We start from the raw sequence: 18,860 nt of genomic DNA, 5'->3' as shown, positions 1-18,860 counted from the left end.
TTCACCCTGAGTCTGGGGGAAGGCGGGGCCCTCCGAGGTGAGGGCGCCTGCCCCCGCCCTCCCAGGCAGGACCAGAACTGGGACAGCTGTTGGAGGGACGACAATGTAGGAGTCGTCTCTGCACAACTGGCACAGAAGCCATGGCCTCGGGAGACTTGAGAAGACCAGAGAGGTGCCCCTTCGTGACAGGTCTGCAATGCGCAGTGACAGTGAAGGTCAGGACAGCACCTGTGGGCACAACTCTGTACTCACTGGAAGGCTGGGCACAGCCCCAGCAAAATTCAGGGGGCTCTGTGGGGGCCCATGGGAGTCGCTGGCAAAGGGGAGTGGGTAGTTTAGCTTTGCAGTGTGGGTAATTTCCTCCTGCTGGGCAGAGCCTGTCTGTGCGTCCGGCTCCCAGGTGCCCCCCTACCGATGTAATGGTTCTGGGGAGGGGGTGGGCATCTAGCACCGAACTGAAGACCATGATACCAGGAGCATGGCCTTCGTCTGGTTAGCCCATCTCGTCCCACATTTCTCCAGGTGACCCAAGCTCAGCCAATGACACCCCTCCCTGGAAGTCGGCACCCGGAATCCTGAGAGAGACCTGAGTGCCCCACAGCAAGGCCAGCCCCTCCGTGCACAAGGGGTGCCCATGCTGGGGGTCTGGCCTCTGCCAGGGCCCTAGGCTAGAAAAGGGTGACAAGAGGCGAGGCCGGTCGCTTCTTCCTCCAGGCTCGGGCCCAACTACGCCTCCCCATCACCACCCCCAGGGCCGTGGGCAGCAGCCGCAGTGTCCCCCGAGGCAGAGGCAGAGGCAGAGGCAGGAAGCAAAGCAGGTCTGGGGCTCGAATGTCGCGGCCTCCACACGAACGGGAACACTCTGTGGGTGAGAAGGGGCCTGAGTGCAGGGTGCCCCTGAGCGTCCCACCTGCCTCACAGCTCCCGGGCACAGGGCACCCCTGGGCTCACCGTCTCTTTGTCTCCGGGGGGATCACAGCCTCTGCCTGCAAAGCTTTGTACACGTCCGACTTCAGGAACCTCGGATAGGAGTCCTGTAAGAGATGGGCGTCAGCCCTGACTGGCGCCTTTGCCTCCTCGAGCTCGGCTCCCCCCCGGCTTCAGCCTGGCATGCCTCTGATGCTCAGAGCTTCCAGTGGACGGGGCTGGAGGTGGCCATCCCAGACCTGCCCTAATCCGGCTGACCCACAGAGACCTGGGCCCCCATCCAGTTGGGCCACCGGACAATCAAAGACGAGCAAGAGCCCAGCACCCACTCGAGGAGGGGCGAGCCACTGGACCGCCGGTGAGGGAGTGAGCAGCTGTCTGCCCATAGGGTGAGGGCGAGACATGGAGCCGCATAGAAAACAAGGTTGAGAAAAGCTGTGCAGTGGACAACAAAATGGGAGAGGACCTAAATGCGAATATTTTAAAAAGGAAAATATAAATGTATCTTGGGAAAAGGAGAAGAAGGTGGAGGGGCAGGGACGATGGGTAGATTTGTTTGGATGTACCCTGCTTTACAGATTGAGTTTTGAAACTGTGTGGATATTTCACATTATTATAAAATGAAGAATACATAAGCAATCCCCAGACACGGAGAGTGAAGTGTCACAAGCGGAGCTGGACATCCAGCAGGAGACAGCACCCAGAGCACACATCACGACGGAGCGGTTCCAGGGCCGTCCCGGGTAGGACCCACACGAGGGGCTGGTCGATGTTTCTCTCTCTTCCTCCCTTCCCCTCTCTTTATAAATAAATAAAATGTTTAAAATAAGTGGATAAATAAATAATAAAAACACTGAAACCTCATGACCTTCCTTGACAGATCAGGGATCCCGCTCACTATTTTGATAAGCGGTAATTAAAAGCAGGAAGCAAGCACTGATCCTGTCTCTCCCACGTGAGCGGCAGCACTGGGCCAGCAGAGAGCAGGCAAGGGGAGGCCCCCAGCTGCTCCGGGGTGTCCAGCCTTTTGGCGTCTCTGGGCCACACATTAAACACACTGCAACACATAATCACACACAAAAAAAACTCATAATGTTTTAAGTAAATCTACGGTTTTGTGTTGGGCCGCATCACAGCCATCCGGAGCCGCATGCGGCCCGCAGGCCTCAGGTTGGATACCCCGTGACAGAAAGGCAGTGATGGGGTCAGGACATCACTGACGGAACCGGGAGTCCGGGGAATGACTGTCTGTGGTTGCTCAGTCACAAAAAGGGAAGCGGCCCAACCTCATGGACCTCCTGATGGAAGAACACACCAAATTGAAGAAAATATTCTTGACAAAACTGAACAAACAACAAAGCTGAAAATGACTCCTGATCAAGACAAATGTAACCACCAGTGTTTTGTGACTACAGGGGACAGAGAAACATGTCAAAGATGCCACAGGGACCCCACAAAGTCCAGACTGTGGGAAACTATGTGAGACAAAGGACCCAGTTCCTTCAAAAGAAAACAAAAAATTAAAAGAAAAGATGGAGCCCTGGCTGGTGTGGCTTAATGGACTGAGTGCTGGCCTGCGAACTGAAGGGTCACTGGTTCGATTCCCAGTCAGGGCATGTGCCTGGGTTGTGAGCCAGGTCCCTGGATAGGGAGAGGCAACCACACACTGATGTTTCTCTCCTTCTCTTTCTCTCTTCCTTCCTCTCTCTCTAAAAATAAATAAATAAAATCTTATAAAAGAAAACTGCCCAGAGATCTCTACTCCCTAATCCCTAGACCCTGTGAATATGTCCCCCTGTGCAGCAAAGGGACTTTGCAGATGGGATTAAATTAATGGTGTGGACACAGGGAGCCTGCCTGGGCTACCCAGGTGGGCCCGGTGCAATCACGGGGATCCTTGTAAGTGAAAGAGGGAGGTGGGAGGGTCAGAGAGAGAGAGATACACCGCTGCTATGTTAATACAATATTGTTTCTCAATTATAATGAAAATTTATAAATAAGTATTTTATTTTATTTTTAAAGAGAGGAGAGAGGAGAGGTAAAGAAAGAGAAGGAGAGAAACATAAATGCGTGAGAGAGAAACATCAATCTATTGCCTCTCGCATGTCCCCAGCAGGGGGCCTAGCCCGCAACCCAGGCATGTGCCCTGACTGGGAATTGAACCGGCGACCTTTCAGTCTGCAGGTCAGCACTCAATCTACTGAGCCACACCAGCCAATGCTATAAATAAATTATTAAAAATTTAAATGAAAAAAAAAAGGCGATACACTGCTGTCCTTGGAGGTGGAGAACAGGCCATGAGCCAAGAGTGCAGGTGCGCCTAGGAAGGAAAAGCCATGGACTGGATTCTCTCCTGAAGCCTCCGGAAGGACAGAGCCCTGCAGACACCTTGACTCCAGCCTAGAGATCCCCGTGTCAGACTCCGGCCTCCGGAGAGTGAATATGCGTTCCTTTAAGCCACCAAGTTTGTGGCATTTTTTACAGCAGCAACAGGAAACTAGCCCAAGAGGCCACATGGGCAGGTATGGCCCGTGAGTGGCTATTTGAAGACACCGAGTTACGACTGCTTTGGGTGTGCTGCTGGCATCTGCAGCCATGTTGAAGGGGAGGAGGTGGCCCACGTCCTGTGGAGGAACGTCCTGAAACACCTACACACGGAAGTCTGGAAGTGGCTTTAGGGTCCGAATGGAGGTGCCCCACCTTCTTCATCAGCATGTAGATGTGCATCTGGGCATCGTCCAGCACGTAGCGGTGGGGCCGGCACAGGCCCTCCAGGGTCAGCTCCATTGTCTGGCTGTCGATGTTGACCCAGCGGGCAGCGCCAGGGGCCAGGAATTGCCTTTGAAAGGGACAGGGTTGACAGCCCCAGGGTGGGTCCAGGTTCCACAGGCCTGCCCTCCAGCCAGCCAGGCCCGCCTCTGAAACTCACTGGTACACGGAGTCCGCCAGGGCAGGGACCTGGGCCTGCCCTCCGTGGCGCAGCTCCTCACACGCCTCCCAGAAGCTGAGGTTCTCGGCTGGGGCGTCCAAGCACCAGGTGGTCAGGCCCACCCCAAGCTGCAGCCAGGGCCAGTAGAAACGGGGTGGGGGGAGTCCCAGCCTCCCTCACTGGGGCCTCAAACAGGAGGTGGGGGCGTCTCACCACTGAACTCTTTCCTGAGAAAGTCCATGAAATGGGCCCGTCCCACAGGGTCTTCCAGGAGCTCCCGGAAGCTGAAGCCCCATCGCTCTACACGGAGCTTTGTGGGTACAGCCACACTGGAGGGGGGCAGTGTCAGGAGCATGAGGAACGTGAGGTGGGGGCAGTTGGGAAGAACCCCTGCAGAGCCCTCTCGCGCCCTGGGCTCACCTGGATGTGTTCATGGCCCAGTAGGTATCATCGTCTGTGATCCAGGGGTTGCTGGGCAGGCACCCTGATGTAATGGGGTCATGTGGCCCGTGTTGGCTGCTGAACTTCAGGTACCTGGGGTGGGGCCAGGGGCACGTGCAGGGAGGGGCTATGGGTCAAGGGCACTAGAGGAAGGGTCTGGGCGCTGGGCTTGGGGTCTCCTGCTACCACCCCCTCCCACTCACGCCTCAAGGCAGACGGAGGACTTCACCCGGATCCTGCCCAGCGCCTTCCTGCAGTACTCGATCTGTGACATGGGACCTGTGAGGCGGGGTCTGGGCCAGGGCCGGCCCACCCCCTTCCCTGTGTTGGCCCCCAGGACCTACCTCCCATTTATAGAAATCCATGTTCTTGGTCTGCAAGAGGCCAGGAAAGCTGCCGTGAGAAGGCAGGCCTGCGAGAGGGACTGACATCCCGCCCTGGGCTGGCAGACAAGGGCCCGGGCCCCCCCGCGTGCCTTGGGGCCTCTCCTCTGATGACAGGGTCTGACTTCCCAGGAAGCTTTTGGCGCCTATAGTTTGGAGGTCCCCAGAATGTTCTCAAAGTTGCCTTGAGGTTCCCCAATGATCACTAGTCCATATTTTCAAACGTGTTAAGTCACTTTCTTAAAACACTGCAGGACTGAGGAGCACCACTGCGGTCACACCAGGAACCCCGGCTGCTGACCGTGCTCCAAACTCATCGTGGTCAGAGCCCAGAGCCCACCTGCCGCTGCCTCATGCACCAGGGGCCCTGGGACCCCCTGTCCCTTCCGAACACTCTGTGGCTCCCCCTGATGCGGCCAGGGGAGGCAGAGAGCACCCTTGGGGGCCTGTGATTTCCAATTTTTGTATCAGCTCTCCTGGACCGACTTCATAATGGGACATTATAAACCTGTGATCATGAGCTTATGATTTTGAAGTTAGGAAGAAGTTTTATCAGTAAGGTACTAAATATATCTGTTCTGTTCTATGTTTTGGTTTTCATGAGATTTGAACACAGGGCTCTGCTGCTACAAAGTTTGGCCATGCCTGTCCTGGTGCTGTTCCTTCCAGTTCCCAAGGCCACTGGGGGCCTTGGAGAGAGGTGGCTGGTCTGGCCAGGGGACCGGGGGGATGGGGAAGAGCCCCCCACCCTCCCAGGGTCCATAGCACCTACTTTCACCCAGGGCAGCAGATGGGAGGCGAGGGGACGAGAGTTAGTGGGGGTGCTGAGAACAGGGGACTAGGGTGAGGGGAGAATGAGACCAGAAGGGGAGCGGGGCACTTGGAGTGGCTGTGTCAAGTGCCATTTGGGTGGACAGATGAATGCACAGATGGACGGGCAGCTCCCAAGTAGACCCACAGTGGTGGAGAGGCGGCGGGGCGGTGTGTGCACACCGGCTTGTTGTGGGTGGGAGTGGCAGGGGGCATGTGTAGGGGCGTGGGCAGTGGGCAGGAGGTGGGGCGTGCGTGTGTGCAGGGTCCTTACCATCTGCCCTCGCGTGACAATGCAGGCTCCCCTCTCCGGACCCTGCTCCAGCACGCTGGGGACCCCAGGCTGCAGAGGGGAGACTGGATGAAGCGGGAGGCACAGCTCAGGTGGACTGCTGACTCTCCACCCTAGGGCCCTGTCCCTGCCCCTCACTGGCCGCCATACACTGAAGCTCCGAGCCCACGTGCCACCCTTTAACATGGAAACTGACATGCAGAGGAACTCAGAAACCTAAGGCCTGAGCCCCTGAGTCCCCTCTCTGCCCATTCCCACCCCATGGCGACCGCCCTCCCAGAGGCCCAGCACCACTCTGGCTGTCCTTGCCAGCACCTTGCCCTGCACATGACTCCTCTGAGCTCTGAGGCCACGTGTCTCCCCGCCTGGCTTTGCCGCTAAAGCAGAATCCTGACTCTCCTCTCCACCCCCACCCCATTCTTCCTTTTTGCAGCCAAGCTCACCTCCACATACCTGACAGTTCAAGCCGGAAACCTAGCCACCTAACCATCCTTCTTGAGACAGTCCCACTCACTGGAACCTACCTGTCCTGCCATGCAGTCCTCACACACATGTGCTGGTCTGGCCCTCTCCCTGCCACTGCCCGGTTGGAACCCTCTCATCTACTTGCCTGGAGGCCGCAGCTGCCTGCCCTTTCTGCTCTCCTGCATACACTGCCCTCAGCCCATGTGGCTGGCCTGGTCCGCTCCTGGGCCCTGCCCTCAGCCCAGGCACACAGCCTTGGGCCATGCCCACTCCACTTTCTCTAGGATTGCTAGACCCTAGATCACCAGGCCCTCAGGAGGAAGACAGTCATTTTCCCAAAGATAACCGCCCCCCCCCCCCCCCCACACACACTTGATGAGGTAATCAGGCTGGGGATGCCTCCTGGAATCCTTTTCCTTGGGTTCTTTCCCATGGGGGCTTCATTCATGGTTTGCTGGGGCTGCTGCAGGCTCAGACGTCTTCCCACTGCCCCACACAGGAAGGGGGCCTCACACCAGTGGCCAGGATTACAGTTCCAGACAAGGCCTTACCCCTGGCCCGGACCCCCAGAAGCTACGGCTAAGCCTCGCTTTCGATGGCCTCATCCCAAGGGCCTTTTGGTTCCCCCCCTCAGCTTCCCCAGGCCTCTCCCTTAGACCCAGAAAGAAGCTTTTTGTCCTGTGGTCTGTGAGTGCAGGGCAGCCTTAGCTAGACCTGGTTTCATGATCTCTGGGTTCTGAAGAGCCACAGAACTAGGACCTCCTGTCCCCACCGGGTGTATCCTTCCCACAATCCACGGTAGAGTACTTGAGGAGCACATACTGGCTCCTGGTAGGACCTGCTGCCAGCCAAGGAGCCACTCCCACCCCACACAACGGGCTCACCGGGGGCCTGTTCACCAGCCAGTACGTCTGCTCCTGGCACGCAATGACCAGCCTGTCCCCTTTCTTGCGCTGCTTGGCTGCCCTGGTGGGGATGGGCAGAGTTGAGGGAACAGGGTGTCCACCACAGTGCCTCCCCCACCCACCTCAGGTAGGGCCAGGACAGGCGGCCAAGCCCGGGCTGTGCTGTTCTGGTGCCGTGACTACCAGCACCCGGCTGAGAGCCTCCGGACCGTGGAGTGTGAGCTCTGTGCTCGCTGGGCTGGGGGCTCACCGCAGCTGTTCTCTTGCCTGCATCACTACCAGGTCCCACGTGTGGCCGATTTTCCGGTGCAGCTGGTCATAGTGTTCCTGGGGGTGGTGTCAAGGTCTCCAGTGGGTAAACCCTTCCATGCCAAGCTCTAGGGCAAGTCACGGGCCCTCCTGCCTCCCCACTTGGACGCCGCAGGGTGTGGCGTGGCTGTGTGGCTGCATCACACTGTGGCCTGGGCTGTGTGCTCCGAGGCAAACCGCAAGGCCCGAGGGACATGAGTGGGGCTTGGGTTGCTCTGGCTGGGCTCAGCCTGGGGGAGGGTCCCACCTTCTCGTGGTTGGCCAGGGCCCCCTGCTTTTGCATATTCTTCTTGGCCAGGTAGATGGCTGGAAGGACAGGGGCATAGGCTGCAGAGGAGCAGTATCTTCCCCCTTCACCCCTGCGGTGTCACCCGGAGGCCACCAGTCTTGGGAGCTCCTCCCAGGCTAGCCCGTCCCTCCTTACTCACCATAATCCAGCTCAGTAGCCAGCCACAGAGTGCTCGTCCAGAAATAGGGTGTCTGGTACCATGTGGGAACAAGGGGTGTCTGGGACCTCCTGGGCCTTCTCCACCCCAGGAGTTGCCCCTACCCTCTCAGCTCCCTGAGGAAGAGACCGGGCTGGCTGGCGGGGGATCTACCTGAGGAGCTGCCTGTCTGCCCATGATCTGGAGGCTCAGCTGACCCCTGGGCACTTCTCTCCACCTGGATCTGAGCTCCATTCACCTCTTGGGGCCCAGTGCAGGGGCTGCGTTCCTGACTCTGAGCTCCAGGAGCCCCCACTCCAGGGACGGGTGGGGCGGGGCCTTCCCAAGCCCAGATATGGTCACAGTCTGTGCCCGGAGGCAGAGGGCAGGCCGGCCTTGGGTTCCCGCTGTGGCTGGGAAGGGCAGGCAGGGCCCCCACCGAGACTGAGGCCACACGCACTGAGGGGATGCTGTCCTCAGGCCTCACACGGCCTCCTTCTTGGAGGGGGCCTAAAGGCTTGGGAAGGCTAGCAGAGCCCTTCGCAGGTGCCGCCCCTTAGGGAGACCCTGCCGTGGCCCCAGAGAAACTGAAGTTCCCTCCCTTAACTTGATCCTTCCACCACAAGCAAGATTCCAGCCCAGGCCTTTCGGGGAGGGGACAGTAGGCCACCAGGTCTGCTGTGATTATCACCACATTTTGCCCCCACCCCAGCCCCGCCCCTCCCAGAAATCCCCACTAGTCGGGCTGGGGGGTTTCCACCCACTCCCAGTCGAGCCTAACCTGGAACCTGTAGAGTGTGCCGTCGAGCTGGAGCACGAGGCTGCAGGGCGCGCGGAGCGGATACAGGTAGCCGTGCCGCAGCAGCAGGAGGCCCAGGTGCAGGGCTTCTGGGGTGTGGGGTTGGGGGGACGGGAGTCAAGGTGGCTCCTGTCCCCCTCCCACTGAATTCCCCCACTGAATTCTCAGTGGGAGGGAATGGAGCAGGGTCTCTTGGGATGATTCCCTAACACACATGGCTTGACCCTGATACTGGTCAGCCCCAGAAGGCCCAACCTCATCCGCCCAGGGACCCTGGGTCGGGTAAGGGTCAGGATGGGCAGCGGGCTCGCCCCCATACCCTCCTCTGAGATGCAGTACTTCTGGATCAGCCACTCCACGATGTCGTTGCCTACATAGAAGAGACTGGGTGGGGGAGACCAAGGCAGGGCCGGCACCCCCAACCCCAACCCCAGCCCCCAGCCTCACCAGTCACCGCGTGAGGAATGACTGTTATGAGCAGCCGCTGGCCCCCCATCTTCACGCCCTGGTCGGGGTCCTGCATACTCAACACCATCCGCTCCATCTGGGCAAAGAGGGCGTTGAGGGGCTGCCCCACTGGCCTCCCCCACCCCGGATCCTGATTCCACGGGCCTGGCCGGGTTGCCGGATCAGTGTGCGCAGAGATTAACATGCACAGATGGTGGGATTTCAGGCCACGCTGGTAACAGGGTGGCAGGGGGAGCGGGCGGAGGCAAGGCCGACCCTTCCCCCACAGCACCAAGGGCTCCGTGCTTCACCCTGCTCCACAAAATGCCAACGCCCCAGGGCCTGCGTCCACACCTGAGCTCACCACACCCCCTCCTCTTCTGCTCCCCTCCCCCACCCCGTCTCAATGCCCCGAAACCCTGGGGACGGCAGGACCCCCACGTGGCACCCACCTTGCTCAGGTGAGGCATCTGTGCACAGGAGCGCCCACCAGGGTGGGCAGGTCCAGCGGCCATGGCTGTGGAGTGAAGCCCTCGGGCGGTATTGGCGTCTTGGACGCCCCGCCCCACCCCACGCCCGAATTAACCCTCCTGGGCCCAGCCCCAGGTCCCATTCCCGGTCTGAGAAGGGGCCGGCACCAGACGGGCCACCCTCATAAGTCTTCCCTCAGGTCTGGAGAAACTGAGGCCTGTGTCAGCGAGGACTTGCTGGAGGGGGGCTGCTGGGGGGGCTGCGTGCCTGTGGGAGGTGCCCTGAGGTGGGGCCCGGAGATGCGGGCTTGAGAGAGGTCTTGTGAGGGAACAGGGGCTCAGGAAGAGGGAGGGGAGCTCAGAGAGGAGCCAAGGAGTAGGGAAAGGATGGGAGATCGGGGAAGGGGAGGGGAGGGGACTTTTGGGGAAGTCCCAGGGGCTGGGGTGGGGGACAATGAGTCTACTGTAACCCCTGCCCCCCATGCTCACCCCATGCGTGAGGCCCTCAGGATGTCCGGGCACCAGGGCGGAGGGTCTGTGTGGCCAGTCAGGGCGAGGGATCTGATTGCCCTAGAAGTGTGTGCCTGCGACTGCGTCACACCATGCGTGACACCATTCAGATGCTACCAGGACCCTGTGACACTGCGGGCTGCCATCCCCCCTCCTCCTCCTCCACTCAGACCTAGGCCTTTGACCCGCTGTCCCAGCCTGAAGCCCTGCTCACGCCTGTTCCCTGCCTCGGTGGATTCCCATCTGCGCGCCCCAGGGTTTGTTTGGGTATTAAGATCGGAAGCCTCTCTGTGTCCCCCTTCTCAACATTCCATCTTCCTGGTGCTACTTTAAATCAGCACCCTCTTCTCCCCGAGGACAGGGAGGGGCCTTCAGAATCCTCTGAGTCCCCAGAGCATACAGAGACCCCCACCCCACCACACTCGCAGAGCCCAGTCAGTGAACACTGAGTAAGGGCTGAGTGGGTGGTGACCCCCGCCCTGTACATGCGAACTCTGGTCTCTCTGTGCTAATGGCTGTAACCTCTGGGGTGCAGGGCCAGGAGGTTCTAGGAATCCCCTCTGCCCAGACAGAAGCTCTGCTGGGAGGAAGTGTGTGGGGGCGTGCTGTTGGGCTCCAGGTGCGGCCTGCATTGGCCGCTAGTAACGAGAGCCTGGGGACATGGGGCGGGGGTAGCACCTGCTTCACTGGGCACTTTCAGTCCCACCGGCCCCGCCCAGAAGGCTTCCCTAGAGAGGCCCCAGACTCCCCCGGAGCAATGAGGGTGAGGCAGCCCTGATTGCCAGAGCAGGGTGCAGTCGGGCAGGCCATTGGGACCGTGACTGTGGCCATGTCCGCGGCGGCTGTGAAAGGTCCACTTGGGCCGGAGGCGGGGACGACTGGGTGCCGGCGCGGTACGGGCGACACGCGCGTCTCTGCGGGGCTGCGCGGGGTCCGCGGAGCGGCTGGGGGCGCGCGGCGCGGGCGCGGCGCTGGGCGCGGGGGGCGCTCCCGGCCGGGATGAGCTCACCGCAGTCGCGCCGGGGCTGAGCGCCAAGCCGGGCGGCGGCTCCTAGGCGGCTCGGCGGCAGAGCCGGACCGCGGGCCACCACCATGCTGGGCCTGGACGCGTGCGAGCTGGGGGCGCAGCTGTTGGAACTGCTCCGGCTGGCGCTGTGCGCCCGAGGTGAGCCGGCTCGTGTGGGTCCAGGGCGGCCACGTGGGCGGGGGATTCTGGCGAGAGGTGGTTTTAGCCTGAGGCGAGGACCCGCCCCTCCCCCGTGGAAACTTTGGGGGCGCGCGGGGACCTTGTGGCATGGTCCTCCCGGCTGGGCTCTGACGAGGTTGGGGGGCTTCCTACAGGCTAAACACTCCTGGGGATGGGAGCCAAGAGTGGGCGGGTCTGCTCCAGGCATCCTACTCCTTTGGGTGGGGCTGAGGCTCCTTCAGGGTGTGTGGCGATTCCTGAGGAGACTGGAGCGCAATGGGCAGGGAGTCGGACAAACCCTGTCCCAAGGCACTGTGGAAAGGGGTTAGAGACCCCTATCCCAGCCCAGTTTAGGAAGGGGCTCTAGGAGTCTCTGGGAGGTGGCCCCAGAGCTTAAGCTGAGGAAAGCTAACCCCACGCCCCAGGGAGCTATGGAAGAAACTCCTAGAACTGTGGAAAGGCAGAGACCCCAGCCCCTGACTGAGCAGGATAGGGGCCAGAGGCTTCTGAGAGCATTGTGGGCTTAGGGAGAGAGGCCTCGGAGCACTGGGGTCCCAGAGGACCATGGGGCCAGGGCCTCTGCTTCAGGAAAGACTTTGGAGTTCACCACCACTCAATGGTGGTGGTCCCCAGTCCTTGGAGATGTCCCCTATTTGGGGGTCTTGATTCCCCCCACCTTTGGCCTCAGAGTCAGGGAGGGGTCCTGGATGGATGGCTGGACCAGAAGAAGGCAGCTGGTGCCTCCGGAAATGTCACTTGGCTCTTGTGAACCTGCGCCAACCCCCAGGCTCCTTTCTGAAGGGTGTGGATGCTACTGTCTTACAGCCCACCCATCTCCCTGAGGCCCCATGCACCCCTGCCTCTCTGAGCTCACACCTTCTTTCCCAGCCCCACACCTCCTCCCTCCAAGCCCCTGCTGGCAGGGGGAGGTACAACCGACCAGACGCGGGGGCTCCAGTTTCACAAGTGAATGCCCAGGATAGCTGGTGGCATTTGCTCACCCACCTCCCCATCCCCAGTCCTTCTGACAGACAAAGAAGGGGGGCAGCTGCCACCAGATGAGGTGCTGGACGAGGCTGTGCCAGGGTACCGGGCCCCGGGGACGAAGAGCCTCCTAGAGATCCAGCAGCTGGACCCAGATGATGAGAGCCTGGCCAAGTACAAGCGGGTGCTTCTGGGGTCCCTGCCGCTAGCTGTGGGTATGAACGGGCCCTGGATGTGGGGGGTGGGGGTGAAAATTGGGGGGTGCATCCCGTAGACCTCCAATTTCTCCTCAGACCCAAGCCTGCCCAACGTACAGGTGACCAGGCTGACGCTGATGTCTGAGCAGGCTCCGGGGCCCATGACCATGGACCTCACAGGTAACGCCCTTCTGCAAACCACAGGATGCCCTTTGGGGTGGAGACCTTTTCAAACCCCATGCCAAACCCCGGTCCTCAGGCCCATCACGCAGACTTCACGGACATGGCCCCACTGTGGGGGCTCCCGGGCAGGGTCTGGGCCGCTGCAGGCATCTGTCCCTCAGCTGTGCTCTTCCCTCAGGGGAGCTGGCTGCACTGAAGAACCAGGTGTTCGTCCTGAAGGAGGGCGTTGATTACAAAGTGAAGATTACTTTTAAGGTGAGGGCAGCTATCAGGGGCAGTGCCAGCCAGCCACAGGCTCAGCTTCCAAGATGGACCCCTTAACACTCTCTGTCCCTCAGGTCAATAAGGAAATCGTCAGTGGCCTCAAGTGTCTGCATCACACCTACCGCAGGGGCCTGCGAGGTGAGGGCCCTGTGAAGGGGCGGCCTGGGGGCGCGGGGGCAGGGGGCCAGTGGCACAGAGGGCAGCCCCTGATGCCCTCCCTCTCCCCCAGTGGACAAGGCCGTGTACATGGTGGGCAGTTACGGCCCAAGCACCCAGGAGTACGAGTTTGTAACTCCAGTGGAAGAGGCGCCTCGGGGCGCACTGGTGAGGGGCGCCTATGTGGTCACATCCTTCTTCACTGACGACGACAGGGCAGACCACCTTTCCTGGGAGTGGGGCCTCCGCATCTGCCAGGACTGGAAGAGCTGAGCGCCCACCCTCCCTGCCCTGCCCTGGGAGCTGTCTTCCCGCCTGGGGTCCTGGTTTCCTCTGCCTGTCAGTCACTGCACAGGGACCCCCGAGCATTCCCCAGCCCCTCTGTCAGTGACCAGACCCCTCATGACCTCTGCCCCGCCTCAGGACACCCCCTTCCTGGGCCTGGCACTGTGCCCTGAATAGCCCCATTAAACGCCTGTCTCAGTGCCCACGGTGTCGCCTCTGTCTACCTCCCCTCCCCCGGGGTGGGGGGAAGCCTTGTGGCCTTATCTTTCCTGCAACTAGGACTGGCTGCCACGTGGCAGCTGCTGCTTGGCCCCCGGCCCTCTTATCTGCCCCCGCCCCGTGGGCCTCAGCACTGCCATGGACAGCTGGCTCCTGTCTGTGTGGTTACTGCTGCTGCTCGGGGCCTCGGGCCTATGGGGGCAGAGCCCAGGGCCTGGGGGCCCCTCGGAGGAGCCCTGGAAGGAGGTTCCTGAGGAAGATGGGATCTTGGTGCTGAGCAACCGCACACTGGGCCTGGCTCTGCGGGACCACCCTGCCCTACTAGTGGAGTTCTGTGAGTGCACAGGGTCAGCAGGGCCAGGAGACCCGCAGGTGTCACCTAGTGTGCTCAACCCCACCCCGTGTGGCCTCGGTGGTGGCTTATGCACTTGAAGGCACTTCTCTGGTGGGCACAGGGCTCCGTCACAGGGCACCTGAGGCAGAGCTCTGGGGCTGGGCTGGGGGTCCAGCCTGAGCAGGTGGGAGAGGAGGTGCAGGTAGAGGAGAGACATGTGGTCCTTGTCCTTCTGCAGACTCTTTCTGTGAAGGGCCAGATAAAAACTCATGCCTTGCATATCCTTCTGTGGCTTTTTTACCACCTTTTACACATATGAAAGCCATTGAGCTGGCAGGCACCGACAGGCAGCAGCATATGGCAGGGAGTGCCGCCGCAGGGAGCAGCAGTGGGAAGATCCTTCTCAAATACACTGTCTGGGAGGTGCTGGCCACTGCTCCCTGATCTGGGGGCCTTGCGCAGTCTGGTCCCTGGTGCGTGGGCATGACGCGGCTGGGGCTGGACAGGCCCCTCTAGGAGCGGGGTGTAGACAGCACATGCTCCATGCTAGACCCGACTGACCCTACGTCTGCCAGCTCTGGCCGGGCGGGAGCAAGGCTGAAGCTGGCACTGTGGAGGCCGGGGGCACTCATGGTCCTGTCCCCCAGACGCCCCGTGGTGTGCACACTGCAAGGCACTGGCCCCAGAGTACATCAAGGCAGCTGCCCTGCTGGCAGCAGAGTCAGCCACAGCCAGGCTGGCCAAGGTGGATGGGCCTTCTGAGCCAGAGCTGACTGAAGAGTTTGCTGTGACAGAGTACCCCACACTCAAGTTCTTCCGTGATGGGAACCGCACACACCCGGAGGAGTATACTGGTACGGGGGTAGGTGTGTGTGGGGTGGGGTGGGCAGGGGCTGGACCCAGGCTGACGAGGCTCTCCACAGGCCCCCGGGAGGCCGAGGGCATCGCTGAGTGGCTGAGGCGGCGGGTGGGTCCCAGCACTACACGTCTGGAGGATGAGAAGGGCGCCCAAGCATTGATAGATGCCCAGGACGTAGTGGTCATTGGCTTCTTCCAGGTGAGCTAGTGGCACCGGGGTCCAGGCCTTGGGAGCAGGGCCTGTGGCCCCAGATGGTCTCACAGACATGGGCCCCTTAGGACCTGCAGGGTGAGGATGTGGCTACCTTCCTGGCTCTGGCCCAGGATGCTCTGGATATGACCTTTGGCCTCACCGACCAGCCGCAGCTCTTTCAGAAGTTTGGCCTCACTAAGGACACTGTGGTTCTTTTTAAGAAGGTGGGTCAGGGCCAGGGCGGTGGTTAGGGTAGGGACTATGGCTCCTGCTGACCCATCTGGTGTTGTCCAGTTTGACGAGGGACGGGCAGACTTCCCAGTGGATGAGGAGCTGGGCCTGGACCAGGATGATCTGTCCCGCTTCCTCCTCACGCACAGCATGCACCTGGTCACTGAGTACAACAGCCAGGTGAGTGGGCTGCAGGGGCACGCACAGGAGCAGGCATCGGGGCAATGGGATGGGGACCGTGGGAGCCAGCCCCCATGAGTCTGACCTGCCTCCGCAGACGTCCCCCAAGATCTTTGGGGCCAGGATCCTCAACCACTTGCTGCTGTTCATCAACCAAACGCTGGCCCCGCACCAGGAGCTACTGGCAGGCTTCAGGGAGGCGGCGCCTCCATTCAGGGGGAAGGTACTGGCTGGGTGGGGGGTGGGGGGTGGGGAGGCCAGTGCCCAGTGCTCACTCCCTACTGGCAGGTGCTGTTCGTGGTGGTGGATGTGGGTGCCGACAACAGCCACGTGCTACAGTACTTCGGGCTCAGAGCAGAGGAGGCCCCCACTCTGCGCTTCATCAACATGGAGACCACTAAGAAGTACATGCCTGCAGACCAGGGACTGGTCACTGCCGCCTCGGTAGCCGCCTTCTGCCATTCAGTCCTCGGTGGCAAGGTCAAGGTCCGTGCTGGGTGGCCTGCTCAGGGTGTGGGGTGGGAACAGCAGCTCTCAGGAGAGACCCCCAATGAAGCATCTGGCCTGGTTCCACCCCAGCCCTATCTTCTGAGCCAGGAGATCCCCCCTGACTGGGACCAGCATCCAGTCAAGACCCTCGTGGGCAAGAATTTTGAGCAGGTGGCTTTTGATGAAACCAAGAATGTGTTTATCAAGTTCTGTGAGTGTGGAGGGCAGTGGATGGTGGGTGGAGGGCAGTATGGGGTCCAGCTGGCCGTGCCGACACCCCCCCGTCCTAGATGCCCCCTGGTGTACCCACTGCAAGGAGATGGCACCGACCTGGGAGGCACTGGCTGAGAAGTACAGGGACCATGAGGACATCATCATTGCCAAGCTAGATGCCACGGCCAATGAGCTGGAAGCCTTCCCTGTGCATGGCTTCCCCACCCTTAAATACTTCCCAGCAGGGCAGGGTCAGAAGGTGAGGCAGGACCCCACCCTCCTTGGTCCGAGTCCTGAAATGGAAATGGGTGCAACTTCAGAGTGTGGCCTTAATAGGTGGGCTCTGGGATGGGCTGCACCTCAGAGTACAAGGCTCAGCCAGTACAGGGTGTGGCCTTGGCCTTGGCCTTGGGTTGGACAGGGTCTCGGTTAGGGTGGGGCCCCAGACTAAGGAGGGTGGAGTGTGGGGTAGGGTGGGTGTGGCCTGGCCAGGGCAGGGGCTGGGAGGACTTGGCATATCCTCCACACCCTCCTCAGGTGATTGACTACAGAGGTGCCCGGGACCTGGAGACCCTCTCCAAGTTCCTGGACAATGGGGGCAAGCTACCTGAGGAGGAGCTCAGCGAGGAGCCCTTGGCCCCCTTCCCGGTGAGTGCCTCTGTCCCAGGGTTCCAGGCTTCTGGACAAGTCTCTGGATGGGTGGTCACGGGACTGCCTGGGCAGGGTTGGGCTGGAAGCTGCACCTCTGTGACCCTTTCCAGGAGACGGCAGCCAATTCCACTGTGAAGCCCAAGGAGGAGCTGTAGCCACCCCATCAGTGCTAGGAAGTGGTCTCCTCGGGTGCCTGGGAAGCTGTGGGCACTGAATAAAGAGTTTTAGTCCTGCACTGTGTGTGGTTCCTGAGCATAGCTGGCCCCTAGCCCTTGGCTTTGGCCAAATCTCAGCCTCCTGGGGTTCTATGTTGGCCCAGTCCTCCTCAGTGGATCCCGCACTCAGGTCTGAGTCTGGGTCCCCACCTGGGCAGGAATGGGGGATGTGATGTTGCTGCCAGCTTTGGCCCGTCCCTCTCCAGCACTCTGCCATCTTGGCTCCACAAGACACCCCATTCCCGAGGCCTCTGGATGCCAGCGTGACCTTGCTGCTGAGGCCGGACACACACTGTACAGAGCAGGCCAGGAGAGAGGGGACAGGCCACCTGTGGCAGAAGCTGGCTGAGGGTGGTGCTCCCCGCTACCAGGGCCCACTGACGGAAGAGCTGTATACTCCACAGCCAGGGGAGGTTCTAAACTGATTTTATTTCGTTATTATCCAAGTACCTTTGAAAAGATAATTGTACAAGTCAGCGCATGAAAAACGGGCTGGGGCAGCCCCCTGCTGGCCCTAGCCTGAGAAATGTACATATTTACATGGGCCCTCAGAAAGGAGGGGCCCAAGACCCACTGAGCCAGCGCTGTGGAGACTGAGGGTGGAGAGGGAGCAAGGAGGCGCCCCATTGCCGGATCCACACAGTGGCAGCAAGAGACAAGCTGTGTTGAAGGCACTCTGTGACATGTACAATTTAGAGGACCCAAGGGCCCCCTGAGCCCTGGGCCTGAGTTAGGCCCAACAAGGGCAGGGCATGGCGGGCGAGTCCTGAAGGGAGAGGCAGAGCCCGTGGTGTGAGTGCCCTGGGAGAGGCACCAGGGGGTGGGCCCGTGGTTAGCGGCAGGGGCCCGCTGGGGAAGGTCATCAAGGCAGCCCTGCAGAGGGTTCCCTGTTTGTTTGGGCGGACTCTCGGAGTAGTGCTGTGGAGGGGTGGATGGGGCCCCCTCGTTGGCAGCTGGACAGATGCCTGTGGGACCACTCAGAGGGACTCCCGCTCACCTGGACACGGATGGCCCAAAGCGGGGCGGCAGGGGGCAGGCAGTCCTTGGCCTTACACGAGGAGCGCTGTGTCTGCACACACGTGAGAGCACCTGATGTGGCACAGCCCTTCGTGGCTCTGCGTGGCCCTCCCTGTCCCACCTGACAAGAGCACAGCCTGGTGCAGAGGCCGGGCCTGCTGCTCAGTCCACCTTTTCAACCTTGCCGATGATCTTCTCCTCGAAGATAGGCAGGACGGCCTCGTCTTCCCGGACCTCCTCGAACACCACGCCACAGTCAAACTCATCACTCACTTTCTTGAAGTAGTATCTGGGGGATGGGGTGGGAGGAGATGAGGGCCTGTGCACTCCTCTCCTGCCCAGGCCCCCACACCCTCGGGGCCTCCCAACCTCCTAGCCGGGTGACCCCATGGTCCCACAGGCACAGCACTTGGTGGCCACACTCCAGACACATCATGCAGGGCACATGAGCTGGTTCTGCCTGGTGGCCGACGCTACAGCATGGACAGTGAGCAATAACCACATGTGGGGTCCTCTGCTCTGGCCTCTAGAGGGCTGTGGGGAGAAGGGGATGGGTCCAGGGCTTCTGCTTCCTAAGGGCTGAGCATGTCCTCTCCAGCAGGGTGCGCTGCCTCCCCTAAGGCCCACACAGAGCCCTGAGGAGCCAGGCCCTTCTCTAGCGGCCATAACCTCCACTTCCAAAGGGCACCTTCGCACCCCTCAGTGGACAAACCACTCACTGGAAGCCATGGTGGGCTGACCCCAGCTAAGACCCCATGTGAACCCTCCTCCTCCTGCAGTGCTTACCCAGGAGCCTCCAGGTGCTGATCTCAGGCTAAGAGGGCCCAGCAGCCCATGGCAGACCCTAAGAGGAGGGGCCCTGGCTTCTGTGTCTAATAAAAATGGGTTCAATC

The 18,860-nt window shown here is 60.8% G+C and overlaps 4 protein-coding genes across 10 annotated transcripts in view; 2 read left to right on the top strand and 2 right to left on the bottom strand.

Moving 5' to 3' along the window:
* Positions 1–310: 310 nt before the first annotated feature.
* On the bottom strand, positions 311–9,970 carry RGS11 (regulator of G protein signaling 11). 2 transcript variants are annotated; one of them, XM_036021165.1, is made up of 17 exons: positions 9,585–9,970; positions 9,133–9,229; positions 9,005–9,055; positions 8,668–8,774; positions 7,890–7,941; positions 7,709–7,767; positions 7,403–7,479; positions 7,132–7,213; positions 5,765–5,833; positions 4,642–4,671; positions 4,501–4,562; positions 4,277–4,390; positions 4,070–4,185; positions 3,857–3,944; positions 3,628–3,766; positions 952–1,034; positions 311–862 (listed from the first exon to the last, which is right to left on the bottom strand). In XM_036021165.1, the coding sequence occupies exons 1-17, from the start codon at positions 9,645–9,647 to the stop codon at positions 727–729; spliced, it is 1,425 nt and encodes a 474-aa protein (XP_035877058.1). In that variant the 5' UTR covers positions 9,648–9,970; the 3' UTR covers positions 311–726. The 2 variants fall into 2 exon arrangements, with proteins under 2 accessions (XP_035877058.1, XP_035877057.1); XM_036021164.1 differs by lacking the exon at positions 9,585–9,970 and having other exon boundaries at positions 9,133–9,414.
* Positions 9,433–13,568, top strand: ARHGDIG (Rho GDP dissociation inhibitor gamma). 3 transcript variants are annotated; one of them, XM_036021167.1, is made up of 6 exons: positions 9,433–9,593; positions 12,318–12,497; positions 12,576–12,659; positions 12,841–12,917; positions 13,001–13,064; positions 13,156–13,568. In XM_036021167.1, the coding sequence occupies exons 1-6, from the start codon at positions 9,539–9,541 to the stop codon at positions 13,353–13,355; spliced, it is 660 nt and encodes a 219-aa protein (XP_035877060.1). In that variant the 5' UTR covers positions 9,433–9,538; the 3' UTR covers positions 13,356–13,568. The 3 variants fall into 3 exon arrangements, with proteins under 3 accessions (XP_035877060.1, XP_035877059.1, XP_028377962.1); XM_036021166.1 differs by lacking the exon at positions 9,433–9,593 and adding an exon at positions 10,057–11,005; XM_028522161.2 differs by lacking the exon at positions 9,433–9,593 and adding an exon at positions 11,125–11,277.
* An 89-nt stretch (positions 13,569–13,657) lies between these two features.
* On the top strand, positions 13,658–16,968 carry PDIA2 (protein disulfide isomerase family A member 2). The gene is made up of 11 exons (XM_028523077.2): positions 13,658–13,920; positions 14,568–14,774; positions 14,844–14,977; positions 15,058–15,195; positions 15,266–15,382; positions 15,480–15,605; positions 15,671–15,868; positions 15,962–16,082; positions 16,162–16,343; positions 16,622–16,732; positions 16,846–16,968. Exons 1-11 carry the CDS (start codon positions 13,725–13,727, stop codon positions 16,888–16,890), a joined length of 1,575 nt encoding a protein of 524 aa, XP_028378878.1. The 5' UTR covers positions 13,658–13,724; the 3' UTR covers positions 16,891–16,968.
* A 391-nt stretch (positions 16,969–17,359) lies between these two features.
* AXIN1 (axin 1) overlaps positions 17,360–18,860 on the bottom strand; it is a 97,029-nt gene continuing 95,528 nt past the window's right edge. For all 4 annotated transcript variants that reach the window (XM_028511639.2, XM_028511649.2, XM_036021159.1 and 1 more), the window contains one exon: positions 17,360–18,256. In XM_028511639.2, the coding sequence (XP_028367440.1) occupies positions 18,130–18,256 (127 nt within the window). In that variant the 3' untranslated portion in view covers positions 17,360–18,129. The remainder of the gene's footprint in view (positions 18,257–18,860) is intronic.

Source organism: Phyllostomus discolor, chromosome 3 (assembly GCF_004126475.2).
Source record: "Phyllostomus discolor isolate MPI-MPIP mPhyDis1 chromosome 3, mPhyDis1.pri.v3, whole genome shotgun sequence".
NCBI lineage: Eukaryota > Metazoa > Chordata > Mammalia > Chiroptera > Phyllostomidae > Phyllostomus > Phyllostomus discolor.
Note: the sequence above shows the minus strand (reverse complement) of the source record. Positions and strands in the feature narration are given on the sequence as shown.

Bases quoted from the DNA above. Each gene is read 5' to 3' on its own strand.
- RGS11 (XM_036021164.1), bottom strand. From the start codon at position 9,337: ATGTTAATCTCTGCGCACACTGATCCGGCAACCCGGCCAGGCCCGTGG. The intron at 7,214-7,402 runs GTGAGCCCCCAG...CATCCCCACCAG, and splicing joins CAGGCAAGAGAACAGCTGCG to GGCAGCCAAGCAGCGCAAGA. The intron at 5,834-7,131 runs GTGAGCCCGTTG...TCCCCTCTGCAG, and splicing joins GGCTGGTGAACAGGCCCCCG to CCTGGGGTCCCCAGCGTGCT.
- ARHGDIG (XM_028522161.2), top strand. From the start codon at position 11,205: ATGCTGGGCCTGGACGCGTGCGAGCTGGGGGCGCAGCTGTTGGAACTG. The intron at 11,278-12,317 runs GTGAGCCGGCTC...CCCCATCCCCAG, and splicing joins GCTGGCGCTGTGCGCCCGAG to TCCTTCTGACAGACAAAGAA. The intron at 12,918-13,000 runs GTGAGGGCAGCT...TCTGTCCCTCAG, and splicing joins AAGTGAAGATTACTTTTAAG to GTCAATAAGGAAATCGTCAG.
- PDIA2 (XM_028523077.2), top strand. From the start codon at position 13,725: ATGGACAGCTGGCTCCTGTCTGTGTGGTTACTGCTGCTGCTCGGGGCC. The intron at 14,775-14,843 runs GTACGGGGGTAG...GGCTCTCCACAG, and splicing joins ACACCCGGAGGAGTATACTG to GCCCCCGGGAGGCCGAGGGC. The intron at 15,606-15,670 runs GTACTGGCTGGG...CCCTACTGGCAG, and splicing joins CGCCTCCATTCAGGGGGAAG to GTGCTGTTCGTGGTGGTGGA.